At 37.3% G+C, this 21,425-nt stretch overlaps 1 protein-coding gene across 8 annotated transcripts in view; it reads right to left on the reverse strand.

Annotated features, from left to right (window-relative positions):
• Window positions 1–21,425, reverse strand: part of mllt10 (MLLT10 histone lysine methyltransferase DOT1L cofactor) — a 55,772-nt gene that overhangs the window by 29,618 nt on the left and 4,729 nt on the right. For 4 of the 8 annotated variants that reach the window (XM_026201001.1, XM_026200995.1, XM_026200994.1 and 1 more), the window contains 9 exons: window positions 20,302–20,381; window positions 17,799–17,924; window positions 17,166–17,220; window positions 14,461–14,570; window positions 13,133–13,236; window positions 12,824–12,917; window positions 8,421–8,510; window positions 1,361–1,456; window positions 857–1,169 (listed from right to left, as the gene is read on the reverse strand). In XM_026201001.1, coding sequence (XP_026056786.1) covers window positions 857–1,169; window positions 1,361–1,456; window positions 8,421–8,510; window positions 12,824–12,917; window positions 13,133–13,236; window positions 14,461–14,570; window positions 17,166–17,220; window positions 17,799–17,924; window positions 20,302–20,381 — 1,068 coding nt within the window. The remainder of the gene's footprint in view (window positions 1–856; window positions 1,170–1,360; window positions 1,457–8,420; window positions 8,511–12,823; window positions 12,918–13,132; window positions 13,237–14,460; window positions 14,571–17,165; window positions 17,221–17,798; window positions 17,925–20,301; window positions 20,382–21,425) is intronic. The other 4 variants (XM_026201002.1, XM_026200999.1, XM_026200998.1 and 1 more) reach the window with 3 other exon arrangements.

The following is a 21,425-nucleotide window of genomic DNA, read 5'->3' on the forward strand; positions in this document are numbered from 1 at the left end:
TTTGTAAACGTGTATTGTTAAAATGCAATAAAAAATATATAAAAATAAAAACAGAGCTGAATTGTGAAAAGTGACCCAGAGATCAACCTAAATCCTGGCTGAAAGAATATTAGATTTGATCTGCCTTTCTCATATCAACAAGACTCAAATATTCTGCATTATAAAAAGCTTTCCATATTACTATAGCTCCCTGTATTGTCAAACACAAAGGGCTCAATTTAATAAAAGATTGCTGATATTACAATCTCTCGCATACTTGGAATATTACATCAGGGCAGCGGAACAGAACAGTCGAGTGGCTCACCGACCCTGGGTCTGTGTCGGGTGTTGTCACAAGAGCCCAGACAATATGACATAAACCCAGGCAGAAGATTAAACTCCATAGTTAATCACCAAACATCTTTTGATCTCATTGCGCTCCGCTGAGAAAACACTGTTTCTTCTTCCAGGGTTCCTTGAAGTTTGCCTGTAACTCCAGCAAGGAGGCCCCTGCCGTACTTTGACACATTAATGATTAGTCTGAATTTTCCAGACGTGACCTCTGCTTCAATCCCTCCATCACGGCTTGATAGCAGAAAGGAAGGGAACATGCTTCTCCTCTGACTCCCAAACCTCCCTCATCACACACATAAACACACACACACACAGAAGACGCCACCCACGGGACAAACGGCTCAGAAAGACTCGCCGCTCCACATTGCAGAGGCAGCCGGTCAGCCAAGCTTATGGCTTCTGGCTTTCATCCAGCACTGTCACAACAGACTCACTCAAGTGTCGCACAAAGGAAGTCGACACGAGGCTTGAATCTACCAGCTATTGAATGTGAATGTGAAGTTGGCATGTTTGGAAGTCTCACCTTGCTGAAATGGACTGGTTGAGGAGGGAGCTGTGGATGACGTCGCTGTGGTGACCACAGGGCCGTGGGGTTTGCCCGGCGTGGACTTGCGGCCCCTGGAGCCAGAGCTCGAGCTGGTGCTGTGACTGCTGGACTTCTTGCTTTTGCCATCCGAGCTCTTGCCATCAGAGAGGCTGCCATCCTTGGAGCTGGAACTGGAGTGAGACGGAACTTCCTGGAAGTTGGCATTGGTGAAACGACCTCCGCTGTCGTCCAATCGCTTCTGAGCAGAGGAGATTGAGGAGACACTTCCACCACTGCTGCTGTTGTAGCTCTGTGGCCAAAAAGGGGAAGGCACACATGGACAAAACTGCTCAAGAGTGCTTTTTGTACAATAATGCAATGACAAAAACGTAAAAAGAAATTAAATGAACATATAAAAAAATATTGTAAAAAATACAATGAAATTAATAGTATTTATAAATAAAATACAAATTCTCATGCATTTATCATAGTTTAAGTTACCTTCTCAGAGGTCACCATTAGTGCTGGCACCAAGGAAGGTGACAGTTCCAAAGCTTTTTTGTGCTTTGGTTTGTGGCGATCTCTTTCTTTATGTTTCTGTGATAAAACAACACAAACCAAAATATTAATGAAGATGGTTGCGCAAATGCTTTAAAACCAGTACAGCTTGGGAAGGACTTTAGCCTACACTGCCATTTCTGAAACGAAGAGGCAGAAAGATAAGAGTCCAACTCAAAAAGGTGAAACAATGAAAGTCAATCATTTGCAAAGATTCAAACCCAGCAAAGACAGCCACTTGTGCAGTCCATGAAGATCTTCATGTAAAGAAAAAGAAAGGTTTTTCCTGTAGATGGGTAAGGTTTCACATTGCAGGCCTGACCAGAGTCTACAGCAGGTTAATTTACACCCCGGTCTAGTGCCGCGCACAACACAGCTCTATTTGCGCCCGAGAAACAGGAGTGTGAACAAATTTACACCCTGTGCTCCAATAGCACACCTCCAACCTCTCCGTTTCTGTTCTTAAGAGTGCGGCTGTAAAAATATGCAGTGATCCTGAACCATTCGTAAAGAATATTTGCACATTCCCCACTGGAACGTTATACAAACATCTATCTTTTTTGAGCCACTTCCTGTCATCTTCCAGCCATTGTCTCAGTTAGAATTGACAATTATTCTGAACATGATAACGGTTTATGCTACTTCTCAGGGCAAGTGGCAGTGACAATTCCAGAGGCCCTCAGGCTCAAGTTTTTCAATGAAAATGAAAATGAGCTTCCGCTTCCTCTACACCATTTACAATTTTCCTGCATATACCATTTTAAATGCCATTTTCTTAGAATGGGAAAATCATACACACTTGAAATGAAGGTTTTAAATAAGCACCCTGACAATTTTTTTTAAGTGGGTGGGAAACACTCAATGCTACTGGTTTTCATCTGCAACCTACAGATCCAAATGTCACGGTTTTTGTTATGCTTAAAAATAATTTACTGAATCATAAATTGTTATTTTAACGGGGCCATATGATTCAATTTCTCTTTGAAGTGTTACAAGCTCTTGGTGCATTAAGATCTGTAAATTTGCAAAGACTAAAGTCTCAAATCCAAATAAATATTCTTTATAAAAGTCAAGAGTCAACCATGCCTACCTAAAACAGCTTATTTGGCTTGTCCCCATGTCTGTGTAATGATGAGGGAAGATTTGCATAACGGCACCAAAATGTTCACGTAAAGAGAGAAGGCATAACTTTTTTTCTTGCTGTTGCCGCCGCCATGTTGTGGAGACACTGAGTGTGAAATCAGTGGTTAAGTTGTATTTACAACACTGTTCTGGAACAGTTCAACCCAAATATTCAGAAGTGTGCAGCGCATTTTACGGAGAGAACGAGGACTGTTTCCTGGAAGAGTAGCATCCATGCCAGTTTCTATAAAGTTCATATTTAAAGAATTTGCCACTGATGATTCAAACGCGAGTTTGAGCAGTGTAGAGTAGCGCTTGTTGTTTGCTGTATCTTTGATCACAAATGCATACACATGGTTTTATGTTTACACTGCGCGATTTGCAAAACAACACGTATAAAGATAGTATAAGTCATTATTATCAGTAATTATGTCCCCACTTGATGCAACAAATGGCTCATTTATAATGGGTTTTATTGTTCTTGTCTGGTCACACCGGGACAGGGCATCACAGTATGGTAAGGGGCGTAACATTTCCATCACATGATTGAGGTATTCAGCCAATCACAACGCACTGGATAGCTGGCGTTTCAGAAAAGCGGGGTATAGAGGAGCAACAACAATGTACATTATGTGAAAAAGTGTTTTTTTTGTTGTTGTTTTTTTACTTAAACTGCATAAACATTTCATTACAAAACAAAAAAACATAAAATAATATTCTTTTAATGAACGTCATATGACCCCTTTAAAAAAAAAAAAAAAAAAAAAAAAACTGTTTATATGCAGCAAAATGACAAGTATATTAATGGTGACAAAATCATTAAAATTATATAAGCATTAACTGAAATTATAAAGCTTTGTAATGCCACATTTACTACCCAAGAAAAGTGCTAATTTTAAATGAATGCTTAGACAAGAATCCAAATCTTAATTAACATTGTTTCTAAAGGTGTTGGCAGGGTGGGTGTTATTGTGAGAAAAAAATAATAATGTCACTACTTGGCTGTGTTTATGAATGGAAAAATAAAAATACACAACAACATTCATCTTATTTCCATCAAACAAATAAAGTCTATAAATGCAGACCCTTACGTAATGACAAAACGCAGGTATGAACTGATGTTTACAGGTCTAATTAAAATTCTGACACGAACGTCTTGCAAGAGTTTGACATAGGATGACAGCTATCTTAATTATACAGAGATGAATAGTTCAGGCAGAGGTGAATGCAAAAGAGAGAGAACAAAAAGCCAAGACATTTATCATAATTCATCAATGCCTTCAGCAGATTAGTGAAATGTAGCAAATCTCTTTCAGGATGAACAAAGAAATTACTCCTGGGGCTTCGGGTATTAAAATTCAACTACGGAAATGAATAAATAGAATAAATCTTAAAATAAAATAAAGTTTAAATACAAAAGAAGAAAACTAATCACCCAGAAAACAAAGCTAAAAAAAAAACAAACAGATCAGAATTTAAGATATGTGAGCCAGGAGGAGGAAGAGAGATTGAAAACATCATTTTATTCCCACATGCCGCTCTCGACCGCCTCTCAGAACACATCTGAACTAGCTGCAAATTGAGAAGCTTTTAGCCTCTATTGTTGTTTGGCCCTGGGGTTTGGAATTAGCTAGGTATACATCTGAGCCCCCCGACCTGTGACCTGGGAATGTGGAGTAGGGGGGATGGGCCCCCTTTGCTAATGCAAATCAGGCGTCGTAACAATAGCCATGGCGGAGCACAGAGCACTCCAAAACACGATCTTCAAGAATACAGCTCCAACCCGAATCATTGTTTACGTCAACCCCTCTCAATGCAGAATAAGGTGAAGAAGTTAAATATCTGAATAATTCTGGGAGAAATGGCTTTAAATGGCATCTCATATTTAATCTTTCGCTGACCTAGATTACACAGGCTGCATAGTCGGTCTCTGAGCAGCTTAACAGAGCACCATCCACTCCATTTTGGTATGCATTTCCAATGCAAACTCATTCAAACCAATTCAAATAATTAGTGAATTCATGTCAAATAACCAACAGCCTCGATGTCTGACCTCCACTCCCCGCTGTCAGTGCTCATCTGACTATTGCGAACTTTCAGAGTCACATTTAAATACATGAATGAAATGGCATTCCTTAAATGCAGTCTAATATTTTACTATTAATATATTACTTTAAAATGTGATTGAAATTGACTGAAATTGTTTTAGCCTTACACAAAATACAATAGCAAAATAATACAAAATTAATTTGTGACTTAATATATAAGCTGGTAAGCTTGCAGAACAGCAAGAAAAAAAAAACTTTCAGAGGAAATAATGTGTTTTTACATTTCAAGGGGATTTTAAAAAGAAAAAATGTCATAAAATTCCCTTTGTTTAAAAAAAAAAAAAAAAAATCACCACTAGAAAATAATAAAGAATAATAATTAAGCAGAATTATTAAATGAGAAGTACATTAAAAATAGTAAATTAATTTAAATAAATTAACAAATTCTTCCAACAAATGTCAAAAAGTAAAACATGAGACGAAACACTTAAAGAAACGTTTATTCAACATTGAGGGCCATTTTAATGACCCTGTTCATAAAGATCAAATGGCGACTCGGCATGGCTTGGTTTGGCACGGTTTGCATTTCCACTGCAGTTTAGCATTGCTTTAGAGAGGGCGGGATTATTCTCATGTCTTTATAGTTACGCTGCTTCTACTACCACGACTCCTTAAAAAAAAAACTTTTTCATTCCATGTCGCACCATCAAGCTCTTGCTGGATCCTCTCCTCTGCTATCATCAAGAGAAACATCTTCACTACCACAACAGACTACAATTAATTTTGGTTGTTAAAAATAGGTGCACTTCAAAACAGTTGCATTCGATCCTTCGCTAGCTGTGCTGATTTTAATCTAGCGGTTCTTTGTGCTTGTGTCACAAGTTCAGTGATGTAGGTAGAGATGATGCTGACGTTCAGAGGACCCCAGATGATGCTAACCCTGAATCAACAAATATTGCTACAAGTGTGACTGCATCATATAATAATTATTAATTGCTACTACTAAATATTGTAGAAACATAATTTTCTGTAAAGTTGCTTTGTCATGATTTGTTTTGTAAAAAGCGCTATACAAATAAACTTGAATTGAATTGAATTGAATTGATGATTCTCTCCAGCCAATCCGTGATCAGCAGAGTTTACACGTCACATTTCGGTAATGGTACGGTTCACTTGGAACCTCAACCGAGATGGTACTACAAAAAGTACCAGGTACCAGGTACTGTCCCACCGTGCCGAACCATGCAGTGGAAAACTGCCAAAATAGGGCTGTCGAGGTGAAGGAATTTCCCTTGCAGTAATTTTGAGTGGCTCAGTAGCCATATATATTATTGCCATATATACACGGTTAATTGAAGGTTTGTGTAACCTTTGCAGAATCTGTGAAAATGTGGGTAATTTTATCAAAATAATAGAAATCATACAAAAAGCAAGGTTTTTTATTTTTATTTAGTACTGTCCTGAATAATATATTTTACATAAAAGATGTTTACACTTAGTCAACAAGACAAAAAATAAATAAATGAAATTCTTAAAATAACCCCATTCAACAGTTTTTTTTACTCTTGGTTCTTAATATTGTGTGTGGTAACCTGGATGATTCACAAATGGTTTTTTTTGTTTTGATTTGTGAATGTTATTCATGAGTCCCATGAGTTTATTGAGCTTTTAATTACCATTGTGAATTAATGATTAATTGTGTATGAAATGTGCTATATAAATAAACTTGCCTTACCTTGAACAGTTAAACTGAGCACTGTTCTTCAGCAAAATCCTCCATGTCCTACAGAATCTTCAGTTTTCCAGCGTTTTTGCTGATTTCAACCCTTTTCAGCAGTGACTGTATGATTTTGACATCCATCTTTTCACACTGAGGACAACTGAGGGACTCAAAGAAAACTACTAAAAAAGGTTCAAACATTCACTGATGCTACTGAAGAATCTACGATTTATTAAGAGCCAGGGTTTTCCGGGAAACATGCAAGTATCTTCTGTTGCTTCCAAAGGGCAGTACTAAATGGATATAAATATATTTCTACAAAATAAGAACATTTTTGACATTCATCCTGTTCAAAAGTTTTCACCCCCTGGCTCTTAATGAATTGTGTTGCCTTCTGGATCATCAGATCTCATTGTGAAAAGATAGATCTCAAAATCATACAGTCACTGCTGGAGAGGGTTCAAACATGCAAAAGATGCTGGAAAAATTCTGCAGGACACAGAGGATTTTTCTGAAGAAAATTCTCATTGGATCTCAGTTTAACTGTTCAGAACAAACAAGGGACTCATGAACACCATCACAAAACAAAATGGTGGATTCGTGGATCGCCCAGGTAACCACACACCATATTAAGAACACCAAACTTTTGAATGAGTTTATATTAATAATTTCAGCTATTGTTTTTGTCTTGTGGACTAAATGTAAACATCTTTTGTTGTAAACATCTTTTATGTAAAATATCTTATTCAGGACAGTACTTAAAAAACAACAACAAAAAAACATGCATTTTGTATGATCTCTCTTACTCTCTTATTTCGACTTTGTACACTGTCCATGTTGTATACGGGCTGTAAGTCAGTCTTTAAACCATTCATTCAACTACAAGTTTAAAAATGCGGTTTCATTCAAAGAGAAATTTAATGAAACATACTGTTGAAATAATTTTAACTGAGCGCCACGTTAGAAGGTTCAGCTGACCAGCAATGCGTCGATGCGAAGACAGAGATTTGACTTTCCTTGGACATGACAACCTATTTTCACAAATATATATGACTCGCAAGTAATCACACATGCTCAGTTGATCTCTCTCTCATTGCTGTCTGTTTAGGGTTGTTAAATCTAAGGAGCCTCTTTACAAATCAGAATGGTACTCATTATGTTATCGTTACTAACTTATTTAATATTCAGTACACCTGCACAAAGTGTAAAAAGAGAAGGGCATAATCCTATGAAAAAAGAAAAAAAATGCAAAAATCACGGTTTCTGCAGTTCCTGCATTCCTCTGCGGTTTGCTTGTCAAAAGCGCGGTATTGCGATATTGCGGTTACCCCGACAGCCCTAAGAACAAATCAGGCAAGCTATTGCTGATTAAGACGGCTGCACAGAGGCTGAGTGTTTGAAATATATGGGATCTGCTAGGGACAGGCAGAAATGTATCAATGGCGATGAATAGATGTGATGAGCTCCTCCGCACGTTTCACACTATGAGGTCTGCACTATTAGTATTTCATATACCACCATTATTACAGTAAGAAGAGAAAAATAGAGCAGAGGCACAATCAAACATGTTTTCCACTCAGTACAGATCATCTTCTGCTGGTACGTACACATTTATTGATATGAGGCCATGTTACAGGGTCTACGCTTAATTGAATTAGATGGGAGGGCGAACAGGGCTAATAATGCTACATGTTTCATTCGGTATGGCTGCGTATGGAAAATTAGTGGAACAAATGACTATACTACCTATCAATACTGATTAAACGTACTCTGTGGAACTAATGGCCATGACGGATGCTTTTCTATGAATACAGCACTCTTTATGTTGATAATTTGTGGCAGCACCAAAATACTAATCACTTTGAGTGATAAAAGGCACTCTTCTCCCTCCCGTGGCTTTAAAAGCTTTGTGCGATATGAAAAGTGTGCATGTGAGGGGCGGCACAAGGTGACGATGGCTCGTGTGATTTAAAGCAAACCTACACGCAGCGGTGTATATTTCGGACAAACAAGAGTTTGGGGCTTTGCACGTTTACCTCATAGTCTGAAATCGTGAGGAGAGGGCATCGATCACACATGGCAGGAAGTGAGGTAGATCTGGAGGCTGCCTTACCTTCTTTTCCTTGTCATGGTGCTTATCCAAAGAGTGAGTGGAAGAATCACTTAAGCATTGAGCCCTACTACCACGGCCTTTGCTCCTTCTCTAAAAGGTGAAAGAGGAACTTCGAGTTACCATTTAAAGTCTGTCCAATTATCTTTTTTTTTCCCTATTTCCTACTTCTGTCTTTGTTTTTTGTGTTTTTTTTTAGCAACAATGAAAATAGCCCTTACTGAGACAAAGGAAACAAATAGAAGACAATGGAAGGAAATAATAAAAAATATATTTTCATGATAAAAAAAAATCAGGATATTTTTGTATTATGAGAAGCTACTCTGTCAAAAAGCAACTTGCACGAGAATATTTGTCTTCAGGTTTGTAACAGTATGGAAGCACACTTCCAAATATTTTTTTCTATTTATAAAAAAATAATAATAATTGTAGTAAAATATGCCTCTTTTTTGTAGTCAATACGGTCTAATGCTGCTATTGTCAATAAATGCCACATAAAAAGCTCAGATCACAGAATGGTCTTTGTTTACCAGCAGCCCACTGAAACAAAGGCCTACATGGAAAAGTCAGGGGTTATTAGCCAGCTATTGAACTATTAATCCAAGAGACAGTGCTGATGCTGTCAGTCCATTAACATGTAGACCGGAAGACATGGTACATCCTGCAGAAACATCATGCTGTCATGTACAATAGAGCAGTCACCACAATGGATGACAACAAACAAAATGAGCAATGTACAGTCACTTTATTCTCACAAAACAACAAAATGGGAGATGGCAAAACAGATTTATTTACATAATTTATATATCTTAATTATATTTATATAAATGAACACTGCCGTAGCTATTTTAAGCTTTTTAGAGATGTTTTTATGTCCTTATATGATCAAAAATACAGTAAAACGTTAAAATTGTGAAATATTACTACAATTAAATATAACTTCCCCCAATTTAAAATATTTTCAAATGTAATTAACTTCAGTAATTGCTAAGCTGAATGTTCTTTAGTGTCACATGATCCTTCAGAAGTCATCCTAATATGCTGATTTCGCGCTCAAAAAACACTTTTGCACAGATTAATATTTTAGTCCAAACGGTGATATTGTTTCAGCATTCTTTGATGAATATTAAAGGGGGGGTGAAATGCTATTTCATGCATACTGAGTTTTTTACACTGTTAAAGAGTTGGATTCCCATGCTAAACATGGACAAAGTTTCAAAAATTAAGTTGTACATTTGAAGGAGTATTTCTGTTCCAAAAATACTCCTTCCGGTTTGTCACAAGTTTCGGAAAGTTTTTTTCGAGTATGGCTCTGTGTAACGTTAGATGGAGCGGAATTTCCTTATATGGGTCCTGAGGGCACTTCTGCCGGAAGAGCGCGCGCTCCCGTATAGCAGAGCAGAGAGAGGCTGTGCAGAGACAATCACTCATCACAGCGAGAGCGTCGCGAAATGTCACAAAAGAAGTGTGTTTTTGGTTGCCAGGGCAAGACAACCCTGCACAGATTACCTAAAGAGAAACAGCATTAAGGGACCAGTGGATGGAGTTTATTTTTACAGAGCATCAACGGAGTTGTGCAAGTGTTTGTGTTTGTTCCCTGCATTTCGAAGATGCTTGTTTTACAAACAAGGCCCAGTTTGACGCCAGATTTGCACATCGTTTATTTCTTAAGGATAATGCAGTCCCAATGAAAAAGGGTCACGATCGTGTGTTGGAACCGCAGGCGGTGAGTAAAACGGCTTCAAATATCTCTGTGTTGTTAACTTAGCTATCGGCGCGTAAGCACATCAAGTAAACAACATGCGATGTTGTCATCAAACTGCACTTTCCACATGTACAGCTTAAAAAAAAATAAAAAAAATAAAAAGTGGAACTTAGTCATTTTCAAAAACCGCTAAGCAAATATATATACAGTTTCAGTACATACCACATAGAGACGCTGTTGTTGCTGCTGCTCTTGTTAAATTTCAGCCTCTGGATCTGATTCTGGATCATAAATATACGCTGAATCTGACTGTTAGCCATGGTTTGTTTTGGTTGGTTTTGTCCTCAAGCTTCCAAACGCTATCAAAGCAAAAGCCTACTGGCGCTCGTGATTCTTTAGCTCCGCCCACACGTCACGCCTACAGACGCTCGTGATTTTCCAGGAAAAATCGGTACAGACTATCTTTCTCTTATGAATATAATAAAACTAAAGACTTTTTGGAGTTATGAAGGATGCAGTACTACTCTATAGGTACTCAAGATTAACAGGACATTGAGTGAAAACGAGCATTTCACCCCCCCCCCCCCTTTAAGTAATAAAACAGAAATCTTTTGTAACATAAAATGTCTTCACGGTCACTTTTGATCAGTTTAAATGCAACCATTCTGAAAGCATACATTTTTCAACTTTAGGGAAAGGTAGTGTACATTTATACATTTATAAATCATGATTATAAAAATACATAATTTAATATAAGCCAACAAAGATGCTAAAAAGTCTCAATAGATCCATGAAAAACCAAAAACTAAAATATGAATGAATACATAAAATCAAAACACTAACACAAGAAAAAAAGACATGAAATCCTCTGACTCCAGCATCTATCCACAGTAACCAGAGTAGACATAAACGCCTTGAATGAAATAAAACTGTGTATAAATAAACATCACTATCCCTCCATCCTCAACTCATTACAATCCCCTACGAGAACATCACAAAGTGCTGGCCCTGCCTCCAGCCCCTCACTCAGAAGACCTGTAGAGGACTAGCAGTATCTGAGAAGCCTTTGTTGAGTGGGAGGACAGGCACGCACGCACACACACACACACATACACAGCACAAATCTGAGAAGCAGCAGGGGGCTGTGGCTCTAAAGCTCAGTGTAGCTCTAGGGCTGGAGTGAGTAAAACCCCTTGCCACACATACACGCGAACGCATACACACAGACACACACACAACTGCCCAAGCCCACAAGTACACTGAGGACTGAGCGAAGCTGGACAGAAAACCACAGGCCATTATGCTGTCACCGAGATCTGCCACTGGGCAGTCCATGTATCTCTCTGAAACCTTAGCCCTCTTTTTCTGAGAGGGGTATTAAGTGAAGGGGGAAATGCAGGAAAGGTGGGGAGGGGTGGATGGGAAGGAGAGGAAAGGAGAGCCACAGACAAAGGTCCAGTGAGTTGCTGTTGATTGTCAACGAGATTAAGGGGTTAAAGGGTTTGAGGGAGACCGAGGTGGGGCTGCAGGGGCCGGACAGGGGGGCTTATGCCACAACTCAGCTTTCAGCAGCTGTAATTGGACCAGGAGTGCGAGACATTCGAGTAATGAGAGATATTCCAGATGAGGGAGTGTCTTTTTCGAAAGTCTGCTGCGTTCACGTGCGATTTTAGATGTGCAATAACAGCTTGAACGATGATGACATGGTCCCAATGATGTGCTCGCTACGATTCATGTACTGGCAAATGTAAAAATCAGTAGCTTGAGTGCTTCGGAAATTCACTAAAGACATGATATATACCTCAACATATGACACACTAATGGCAAAATACACAAACCATGGCCATCAAATACTCACTATTAAAACACGTAACTTATGGGAATAACAACATACACACTGCTGTTCTGAGGAGTCTGGGATCTGGAAGATTTACGTTTTTTACGTTTTTGAAAGAACAAGGGTGCATTTATTTAATCCAAACACAATAAAAGCAGTAACTGAAATATTGTTATGATTTCATACAACTGCTTTCTATTACAATGTATTTTAAAATACAACTTATTCTTGTGATGCAAAGCTGATTTTTTAGAAGCCATTCCTCAATATTCAGTGTATGGGGATCTTTCAGAAATCTTTCTTACATGCTGATTTGGTTCTCAAGAGACATTTCTTATTCAGAGATGCAAAAACAGGTAAGGGGAAAAAGGGTGAGAACATTGCATGTATCGGGGGCATGCTCCACACGGAATTTCTTCTAAAGACATTTGCTTTACATGCTCACTTGTAGTTACTTTAAGTTTTTTTTTGTACAAAACTAATATTTCACCAAAAGAAAAATTTTTAACATCTTGTGGCAACGTTTAAAAAAATAGATAAATGCTGAATATACAGTATTTAGTCAAAATCCAATGTTAAAAAAGAAGTGCTATGCAGGCTATTTAAGACAATATTATGTAAGGTGTTTACATGAGTTGCTTTTAGAATATTCTTTTAATTTTCCAGTTTTCCATCTTGAAAACCACTTCTAGATACCATACAGATTTCCGATATCACAACTTTTATTTATATTCAGCCTGGATATCCTTAATGATTTAATTTTCAAAATCCAAAAGCATAAATGCTGTTGGATCCACAAGAGTGCTGCTTTGTTCCAGGGTGCTACAGATAGTACAGTCAAGATTAGAAAAAACAGATTCTTACCAGTTTGCTGTAATGGTACTTGCAGTATCCACAGTATTTCACATTATCAGCATCTGAACCCTGTTCTTCACACAACAACCCAGCAAACTGAGCGCTATATTCAAAAACAGAGAAAAAGCACTGTCGATTACAATTAGTAATTTTTAAAAACTAATTTTTTTTTATCAACTAAAGGGGTCTCAAATCAATTCAAGGGAAGTCTGTTGCATTTAACATTTCTATTTCCTATCCATTTAACAAATTACACAATTAAAAACATTAACATGCTTATGGATGTAATGGCTGGAATATTATGGCTCTGAAACTCACCATGTGACATGAAAAGCCTGTCGGCAGCCATGTTTGTTGCATGTCATACAAGCTCCAGTAGCAGCTTTGCTCTCACGTCCCTGTTCCTCACAGAGGTGGCATGTCTAGATAGAAAAAAACAGTCACTAAAGTGATTCTTCACATACAGAAAGCAGTTATGATGGTATATAATGCATTGCTGCACAGAACACAGCTTGTTCAGCGTGAAGGCTCTACCAATTTAACAAGTCTCTCACAAGCCACCCTTCCCAGCGCCTCGATTATTAGGCAAGTGATAACCATGCCATTTTAAATTGGCTCACAGTGAGGACTCAATTACCAACAGAGCTGAATCTATTTTATACCAGATTTTAAACCCACTATTTCAAGCATGAGATTAAACTTGGCTCCTTAGTCCTGCGAGTCATCAGACACAGTACTGAATCCAAATCATATAACACTAACTGATTGTATTTTACTTATCTACTGCATTGAAGGGCATCCATAGAAAACAAAACATAATTAGGTTTTCAAATGAAAAATGAAAGAATGGTGTCATGATGGCATATCCCATTAGTACTTGATTGAACATTGTTTTCTTTACATTTACGGTTGAGCGAAAAAGTTCTAAGCTAACATCTAAATATTTAGACTTTGCAATTAGTCTAGAGTTACAGTGAGGGCAGTATTATAAACCTATACCTGCAAGTTTTTAATAATTTAATTCACTTTTAATACTTTTTCAGGCTTGGAAGTGACAACTTAAATTATCTGATATTTGATGAAGTTAGTGCGATGGCGTTTTGGTTCCTTGCCGCTGTCGCTTCTGGACACATCATTTCCAGCAATATAGTCGACTTGATTGCACAGATACTATCAAAAATGAACTAAGCAGGACGATAACATCACTGAACTGCCTTTAACTGAAAATTGAGAGTTTACTATTGTCCTTTTGCATTGACACATTGTTTTCCTATTTGATACTGTAAAGTTTGACACAATCTGTATTGTTAAAAGCGCTATATAAATAAAGGTGACTTGACGAATAAGGATATCTAATGTCAAATAAATATGGTTGGTTCTTTTCATCTCGGACCGTGAGTGTAAATTCCCATAACATGGAGCTCAGCTTTGGTGCAAAATTAATAGCAATATTCTATGTTTATCTAAGGCTGATAAATGTAGAACTTGGTCCCTTAAGAAAACACATTCACAGTATAGACCTCGACTCCTTACATGAATACTGTTTACATTGTTGAGCTGATTTATGAGGCTCTTATGTTGAGCCTTTGTTTTCCCATCGATATCCAGACTATCAGCATGTGTCTTTCAGTGGTTAGAGAACTTACCTTATTATAACGTTCATGAGGGACAGACTGAAGCACAATGGGTTCCATGGTGGATACGTTGGCAAACTCCACTTCTGGGATGTAAAGAGCACAAACCACATGGGCCCAACCTAAACAAGACACATGACAAATGATCAGTAGATGTTAAATGAAGTGGCTAAGGTTAAATTATTCCTTTATTTCTATGCAAACCTGCTGTAAAGATGGATTTAACAGTATAAAAAAAAAGTTTAAAAAAAAAACAACCGGCTAAAAATATTGTTTATCATTAATATCAATATTATTGGATAAAACTTACATATACATGCATAATTTATATACAAATTTTAAAATTAAAAAAAAATCTAATAACATTTTAAATTACTAAAACAATTATTTAAATTACTTTTGTTGTGGTTCTCACTTATTTATACTAATATGATTTTCTATTCAAATTAAGATGTTAAAATGATGGATGATGCCAAATAGGAGGCTCTTATATTCAACACATCTTCTGTCTTTCAGTTCTCAAATTTATTCGAGACTATGGTCATTTGTTTGCTCATAGTCGTGCTTATGGGGCACGCCTGGCTTCCTCCACAGTGTGAAAAACACTTATTAAAGCATGTGGGCTGAGTGTGACCGCAAAGACGAGACACCCAGGACTGGAAGAGGCAGAGGCATATTCTCTCCTGCCTAGTGTCTAGACCAAGTGTTGAACTATAGGGTGTCATCACAAGCACAATACATAAATATTATATCATAATTTCAGGCTACTATGAAACCTTATCTCCCACATCAGCTGTATTTTAACAACAAAACCCTCAGACTGTAAGGATTTAGATTTAATAACCATATTCTGCAATATGTTTGTTAGAGGAGAGCAGATGCTACTGATATCAAGTTGAAATGAATCTAAAAGAAGTGAACAAATGAGTTTTGTTTATCCAGTGTAAGGGCACAATAACAGGCCTAAACTTAAAGGTGAACCCATGAACTGTCTTTGACCCCAGCCTAAAGGGACAGGGAGGTGGGTTTTGTTGTTTTGAAGTCCCTCCAAGAATCCAGCAGAAGCCTATAAAACCAGGCAATAAAACCCAAGCACACCCCAAAGAACTTCTAAACCCTTCAGACAGAAGGGTGGCAAACGTAAAAACAGAATAATTTGTCAAAGATGTCTTTTGCTTAGCATAAAGCACTCAAATAATCTTGTTTTTCAAATTCTTGTTAGAAAGAATACATGTCAAATTTTGGACTAAAGAAACAATAACAGAAAAAAAAAAACTTGAAAGGCTATAGCATGGAGGCAAAAACTGGTCTGAAGGCTCCACGTGAAGAAGGATGCGTTTTTCAGTTTTTATTTTCCTTACATGTGTTTCAACACATGGTGTTAGGCCAGGTATATTCATTGCTCAAGTGTTTTCATTTGGGATTATTCTTGTGTTTGCATAACTTAACAGAAGCAACACCTGTAAAAACCTCTCCATGTGCTGGTCTGGTCACTGCTGCCGAGTTTCACTCCTCAGTTGGCCGAAATGTACAGATATCTTAAAAGCAAATCGTGAACACCTACATCTCACTACTGGGATCATTGCTGGCCCAAACAAATACTTCCTACAATTTATGTTTCAGAAATCCTCATAAATAATTGCAAACCATGAAATGTTTACCACGAAGAATTTCAAAAGCCTTTTCAAATTCAAGCCAAAAAAAAGGAGATTACATGGTCTGAAACAGCTAAACCGTAAGCCTGGGGCAATGATGTTTCCCTCATGGCTGTTAAACAGCTCACCACCCCTAAAGATGGGGCATGGTCCCGCAGCTGTGTCCCATGCCATGTTTACAGTCTCTGAGCTGCCCTTGCCGTGAACCCGGAGCGTGAAGAAGAGGAGACTCCTCTCAGCCCCACAATGACCCCGCTGAGACCGCCCACCCATAAAAACAAGGTGAGAGAGATAAACACGTAAACTTCCTAACCCCCTTCGCGCAACTCCTTTAAAAAAAAAAAATCTGATAAAATCTACAAATTATATGCCAAAAATTACGTAAAACTTTTGGCTTGTTCAAAAGGAGTTTAGATGCATTTTTTATAAAAAGAAACATTAAAAATACATCTGAACTCTGGATTTCAGGGAAATATTGCAATGAATAAATGCAAATCAAATCACGCTTAGGTGAGACACATGAAGATTAACTAATTAACAGCTTATTGAAGAGACACGGTAATAAACCCTTTTGACAGCAACATTTGAGTGATAATTAAAACTGCCAGAGGATAGCAGTGAAACACTGCATACAAGAGAAAGTCAATTCACTTCATTGTTGTTGTTGTTTTTTTACTATGACTTTCATTAGAGGCGTAAAAATAGAAAGGTGTCATCCTCGTCTGAGCATATGTTCTTCTCAAGAGCTTCCATCATTTTATCACCTCACAATAAAACTGGGCTGATTTAACTTACTTTTTTCTTCAAATAATTGTTTTAATAATTGGTCTATGAAACACACTCAATTTAAAAAAAAATTAAAGCAATATATGAAGCATTACAAAACCGTGCACAGCACCGTGTGTGTTACCAATGGCTGCCATGTCTAACATAATTTACGCTACTGGCCTATATTTAGCAAATGAGTGACAGCAGACTATTCTTGTCGACAACACTTAGATTAGGCCTAATGCTAGAGATGTTTTCCCTTAGCAAGTGCAAAATCAAAACAGACAGTCTTACCTCCATTATCTGTTCGTTTCAGGGCTCCGTCTTTGTGAGGACATAGCTCGCACCTCTGTGAAAAGAAGAGAAATACATGAATCCACAATCCATCCGACCATCTGTGGGCCAGACACAAGCTCTGAAGGCTTTCAGGAACTCTACTTCTGACATGGACATCAAACTAAAGCAGAGTTTAAGGGTTAGACATCATTTTTTCTTCTTTAAACAGGAGAACAGAGGATCATGGCAAAACTGATCAATGAAACCGTAGACAAGAGCCTTTGATAGTTGACTGGAGCTGGAAAACATCCCTGAAGAGCTCCTTCTATATTCAAGGATATTCAAGGATAAAATAGGATCTGTTTTCTGCTAAAGGAGAAAAACTGGTTTTCTGAAACAAATGACAGGACAAGAAAATAAAACTCTGTGAATATAAGATGAATGATGGGATAAAGACAACTAATACCCCTTTTGAACAAGAAAAACAAAAGACGTGGTTGAAAGTGTCTTAAAGAAATTGGCGCCGATACACGGTCCATCACAAATGCATAAATACTATGACATCTTTTCACTCATCTGTAAAGCCTTGAACAGGGTTAGATATTTGGGCATAACATTGTGCTTGGAACCATGCCGTTACATGCCACATACCACTATGTTCAAAGTTTTTAAACTTCTGCTCAGTCTGCTGTCCTCCTCCTCTTTCTTACAGGTGGTGGACAGTCGTCCTTCTTCAGGGGTCTGCCAGCTCGGCTTTCTCCCCCTCCACCCCTTAATCTTTAGGAATGAAGTGGCAGAGCAGGGCCCGTTTTTAGTAAGTGGAGGAATTTGAACAAATGCAGAAATTTGGTTTCATAATTATGCTTTTGGGAAAACGCTTCGTTTTAAGACTGCTCCAGTAAGCTACAGTTCTCTCAAATCTTGGTTAGAAGTGGCAAAAGCCACAAAAATATTTCACGTGACAAAGCAGTGGATAATAATAGGGAAGTCCTGTTTCTTTTCAGAATGAGAGCAGTTGGTATTGAAAATGTCTCTAACCTCATAAAAAGCTTTATGTGGGACGCCTTGTTTTGGCATGAATCCAGATCTTTCAACAAAAATGGCCACATGATGGGTTGTGTAACAAGTTTCCTCTTCTTGTGACCCACTGTTCTTTTGCTCTAAACTGCCACTTAGGTTTCGTGGCTACCTGACAGCTCAGGCAAGTCACATGCACAGCCATCAAATCGCAGAGCTCTCAAAGGAAACTGCTGTAACTGCCAACACAACTTTGCCTATCCTAATCATTCATGTTTCCTTTACCCCAACCACAATTTTCTATTAATAAATACAAGAATGGCATTTATTTTAAGCTACAGCATGCTTTAAGAAACAGGGTCATTATGTAGGACACTTACATTGAACACAACATATTATAAACATGCAGCAAAAAATTCAAACAAAACAAAGGTATTTCCTCATTTTAAAAATGAACAGATTTAATCTTTTTTTATTGTGCTACAAGAATGTTGAATTTACTGAATTTGTTGAATGAAGGGCTGCACGATTAATAATCGCATGCGATTGTCATTGCTTACTGCGGCACTTACACAGAGCCGTAATTCACTGACAAGCTATGCAATATCGCACCGTAATCGCAGATTAATTGTATTCAGAACGCAATATTGCGTAGCTTGTCAGTGAACTACGGATCTGTGTAGTAAATGCTGCTCCATTTGAAAGCAGGTGATGGACATTTATTGCTAATCACACAACTGGCTTAACTGATGAGAAATGCATGGCAATCACATGTGATTCATTGTGCAGTCCTAGTTGAATGTCTTATTTACTGTGTACTATTATTTATTATATTTGTCCAATTTTCTACTTTTAATATTTATCGCGTGAAAACTTAAATAAGCACAATATGCATTGGCATATTTAGTACATAAGTTATTATTTTCATGTAATCATCATGATACAAATTGCTCCACAAATAGCCAGTGATTAAATAACACTCTGAAAAACAGTGATTAAATGAAAAAAGACATATGACCTCTGAAGCTAGACTTAAACTAGACCGAGCTTAAAAAAAATTAAAAAATTTTTTTGTACAATTCTGATATTTTTAGCTTATAATATTTCAAACCTCTTATCATTCAGACAAGTCAAAAAAGTTCAGTGTAATAGCCCACTATTAAGACTGATAACATCTGTTATAAATACAGGCCTAAGAGTTCTGCCAAGTCATACTGTTTTTATATACATGGCATTCATACAAACCAGGTGTTTGTTCAGTACACATTGGTATATATGTAATATAAGGTTAAGTACTTCAGCCCTCAGACACTATGATTTCTGAAGGGTTACGGTATATGGTTTTTATAAACATCAAGTGCAAAGTCTAAAAACTTTAAGCATTTAAAAGATCACACAGACAAACTGCAGTCTCACAAGGACAACCTTCATAATTACATGATACAAACACACACATGAATACATATAAATAGTTATCAATACAAGACCATGAAATTAAATATTGCTAAAATACATGACAGCAACAAACCTTCAACCAGACATATACACATTATGAATGATGTTAAATGTTAAAAAAGGTGACAATGTAAAAAGTACCACTGATCATTTGTTTGCAGTAAACAAGTGTCACATTCAACATTTTCCCAGAGTGCAATAGTGCCATTGTACATAGCGAAGATTAGAGTGACTGACTCTGTATGGAACTGGCTAGTTCATTTGTTTCTGGAGTTCTAGAAAATAACTATTTTTTATTGGACAAATTATACCTTTAACAGTAAAGCAACCGCTCATAGGCAAAATTTCTAAATAAAAGATTAAGTTTATCCATGAACACCCTGACCTTAAATGCATTGTATTTTGATCAGGATAAAATTGTCTGATCACAGGAAATTTCCCTGAATGCCTAAATGTCCTTTGCCTGGCCTTCAACCATGTTTATTATAATATGTCCCTCATGCGGGCTACCACAGCTTTTGAAGTGTAATCTGTAAGACCAGTTCAAAGTATCAATTATAAATAATATTGCCTGTCAAGTGGAAACTGCAAACAAATCCACAATATACAAAAAGAGGAAGGAGATCTGGACTTCAGCAAAACAGACAGTCTGAAAGATTTATATAAAGATGAGGAAACTCACCACCCTGGCAGCACGTTCCTGTGATTCACATTTCCTGCAGAACCAGGGTCCTGTGGGGACTTGGACAATTCCATAGCAGGCTGAAACAACAGGAACGAAGGACAGATCAGTTAAAAAGGCTTGCTTCCAACTACTGTAAATCTGACAGCTTGACTATCTTGTCCTGTCAGGTTTCGAAATTAACATGCGAGCATGTTAAACATGATATTTTAAGCAATGTGTGAGATGTAGTCATCCTGCAACAACATCAGGGTATGAATTTAACACCCACCATGATCCACGTGTGTGTAATTTTTGCACAGTTGTGGGTAACTCATGTGGCATGTGACTTGTTGTAAACTGACATATGACAGGAAACTTCAAAACAGGAAATGCTGTTGATTAGATGCAAAGACACGCACTTGAAAAAGAAAGAAAAAAAACACATGTATGATTGTATCTTTGTGAACAGAAAAAAAATGGAGCATGAGCACTTTGCAGAACAAAAGTGTGTGGGAAGTTTGCATGTTTTCTTCTTGTGTCACCGGTTCCACAAAATGTAGTCTTATACATGAACATTGTTCACTTAAGGATATTTTGTCATTTTGAGGTCAACCTGAACAAAGTTCTAAACAGACAACTGTGTGAACGAAAAGTTAAGTGGTCCAAAAACAGTTAAGTTCACTATCAAGGCAAGGGAAGACTACAAAGAGAACCTTTTTTGGTCCACTTACAAATGCCTTTGTGTGCTTGTTCAGTTTTACATATTTAAAAATATATACTTTAGATATATGAACTGGAATAATAAAATAGCTAGTGAAACACTAATCATCAATCGTTTATATTTGGTGGAGGAACAAAAATCTTACCCGGAATAAAATACTTCTAATAATATAATAAACTCCTAATAATAAACTCCTATCTTTGCTTTATAGTTATTTTTGTGCAAACACAAATAAATGTTATGATTCCACTTATCAGAAAAGATCAATGACAGACAACAAACTCCCAATAGTCAGCCAATACAAAAACATTAAAGAATGTCTTTATCAGAAGCATGTCCAAACGCTAACACTAATATCTGTCTGCAAGTCTGTAGGTGACAACTTGATCCATTTGTACCGAATCATCTTCAGTGAACTAAC

This window comes from Carassius auratus, chromosome 24 (assembly GCF_003368295.1).
Source record: "Carassius auratus strain Wakin chromosome 24, ASM336829v1, whole genome shotgun sequence".
Classification (NCBI taxonomy): domain Eukaryota; kingdom Metazoa; phylum Chordata; class Actinopteri; order Cypriniformes; family Cyprinidae; genus Carassius; species Carassius auratus.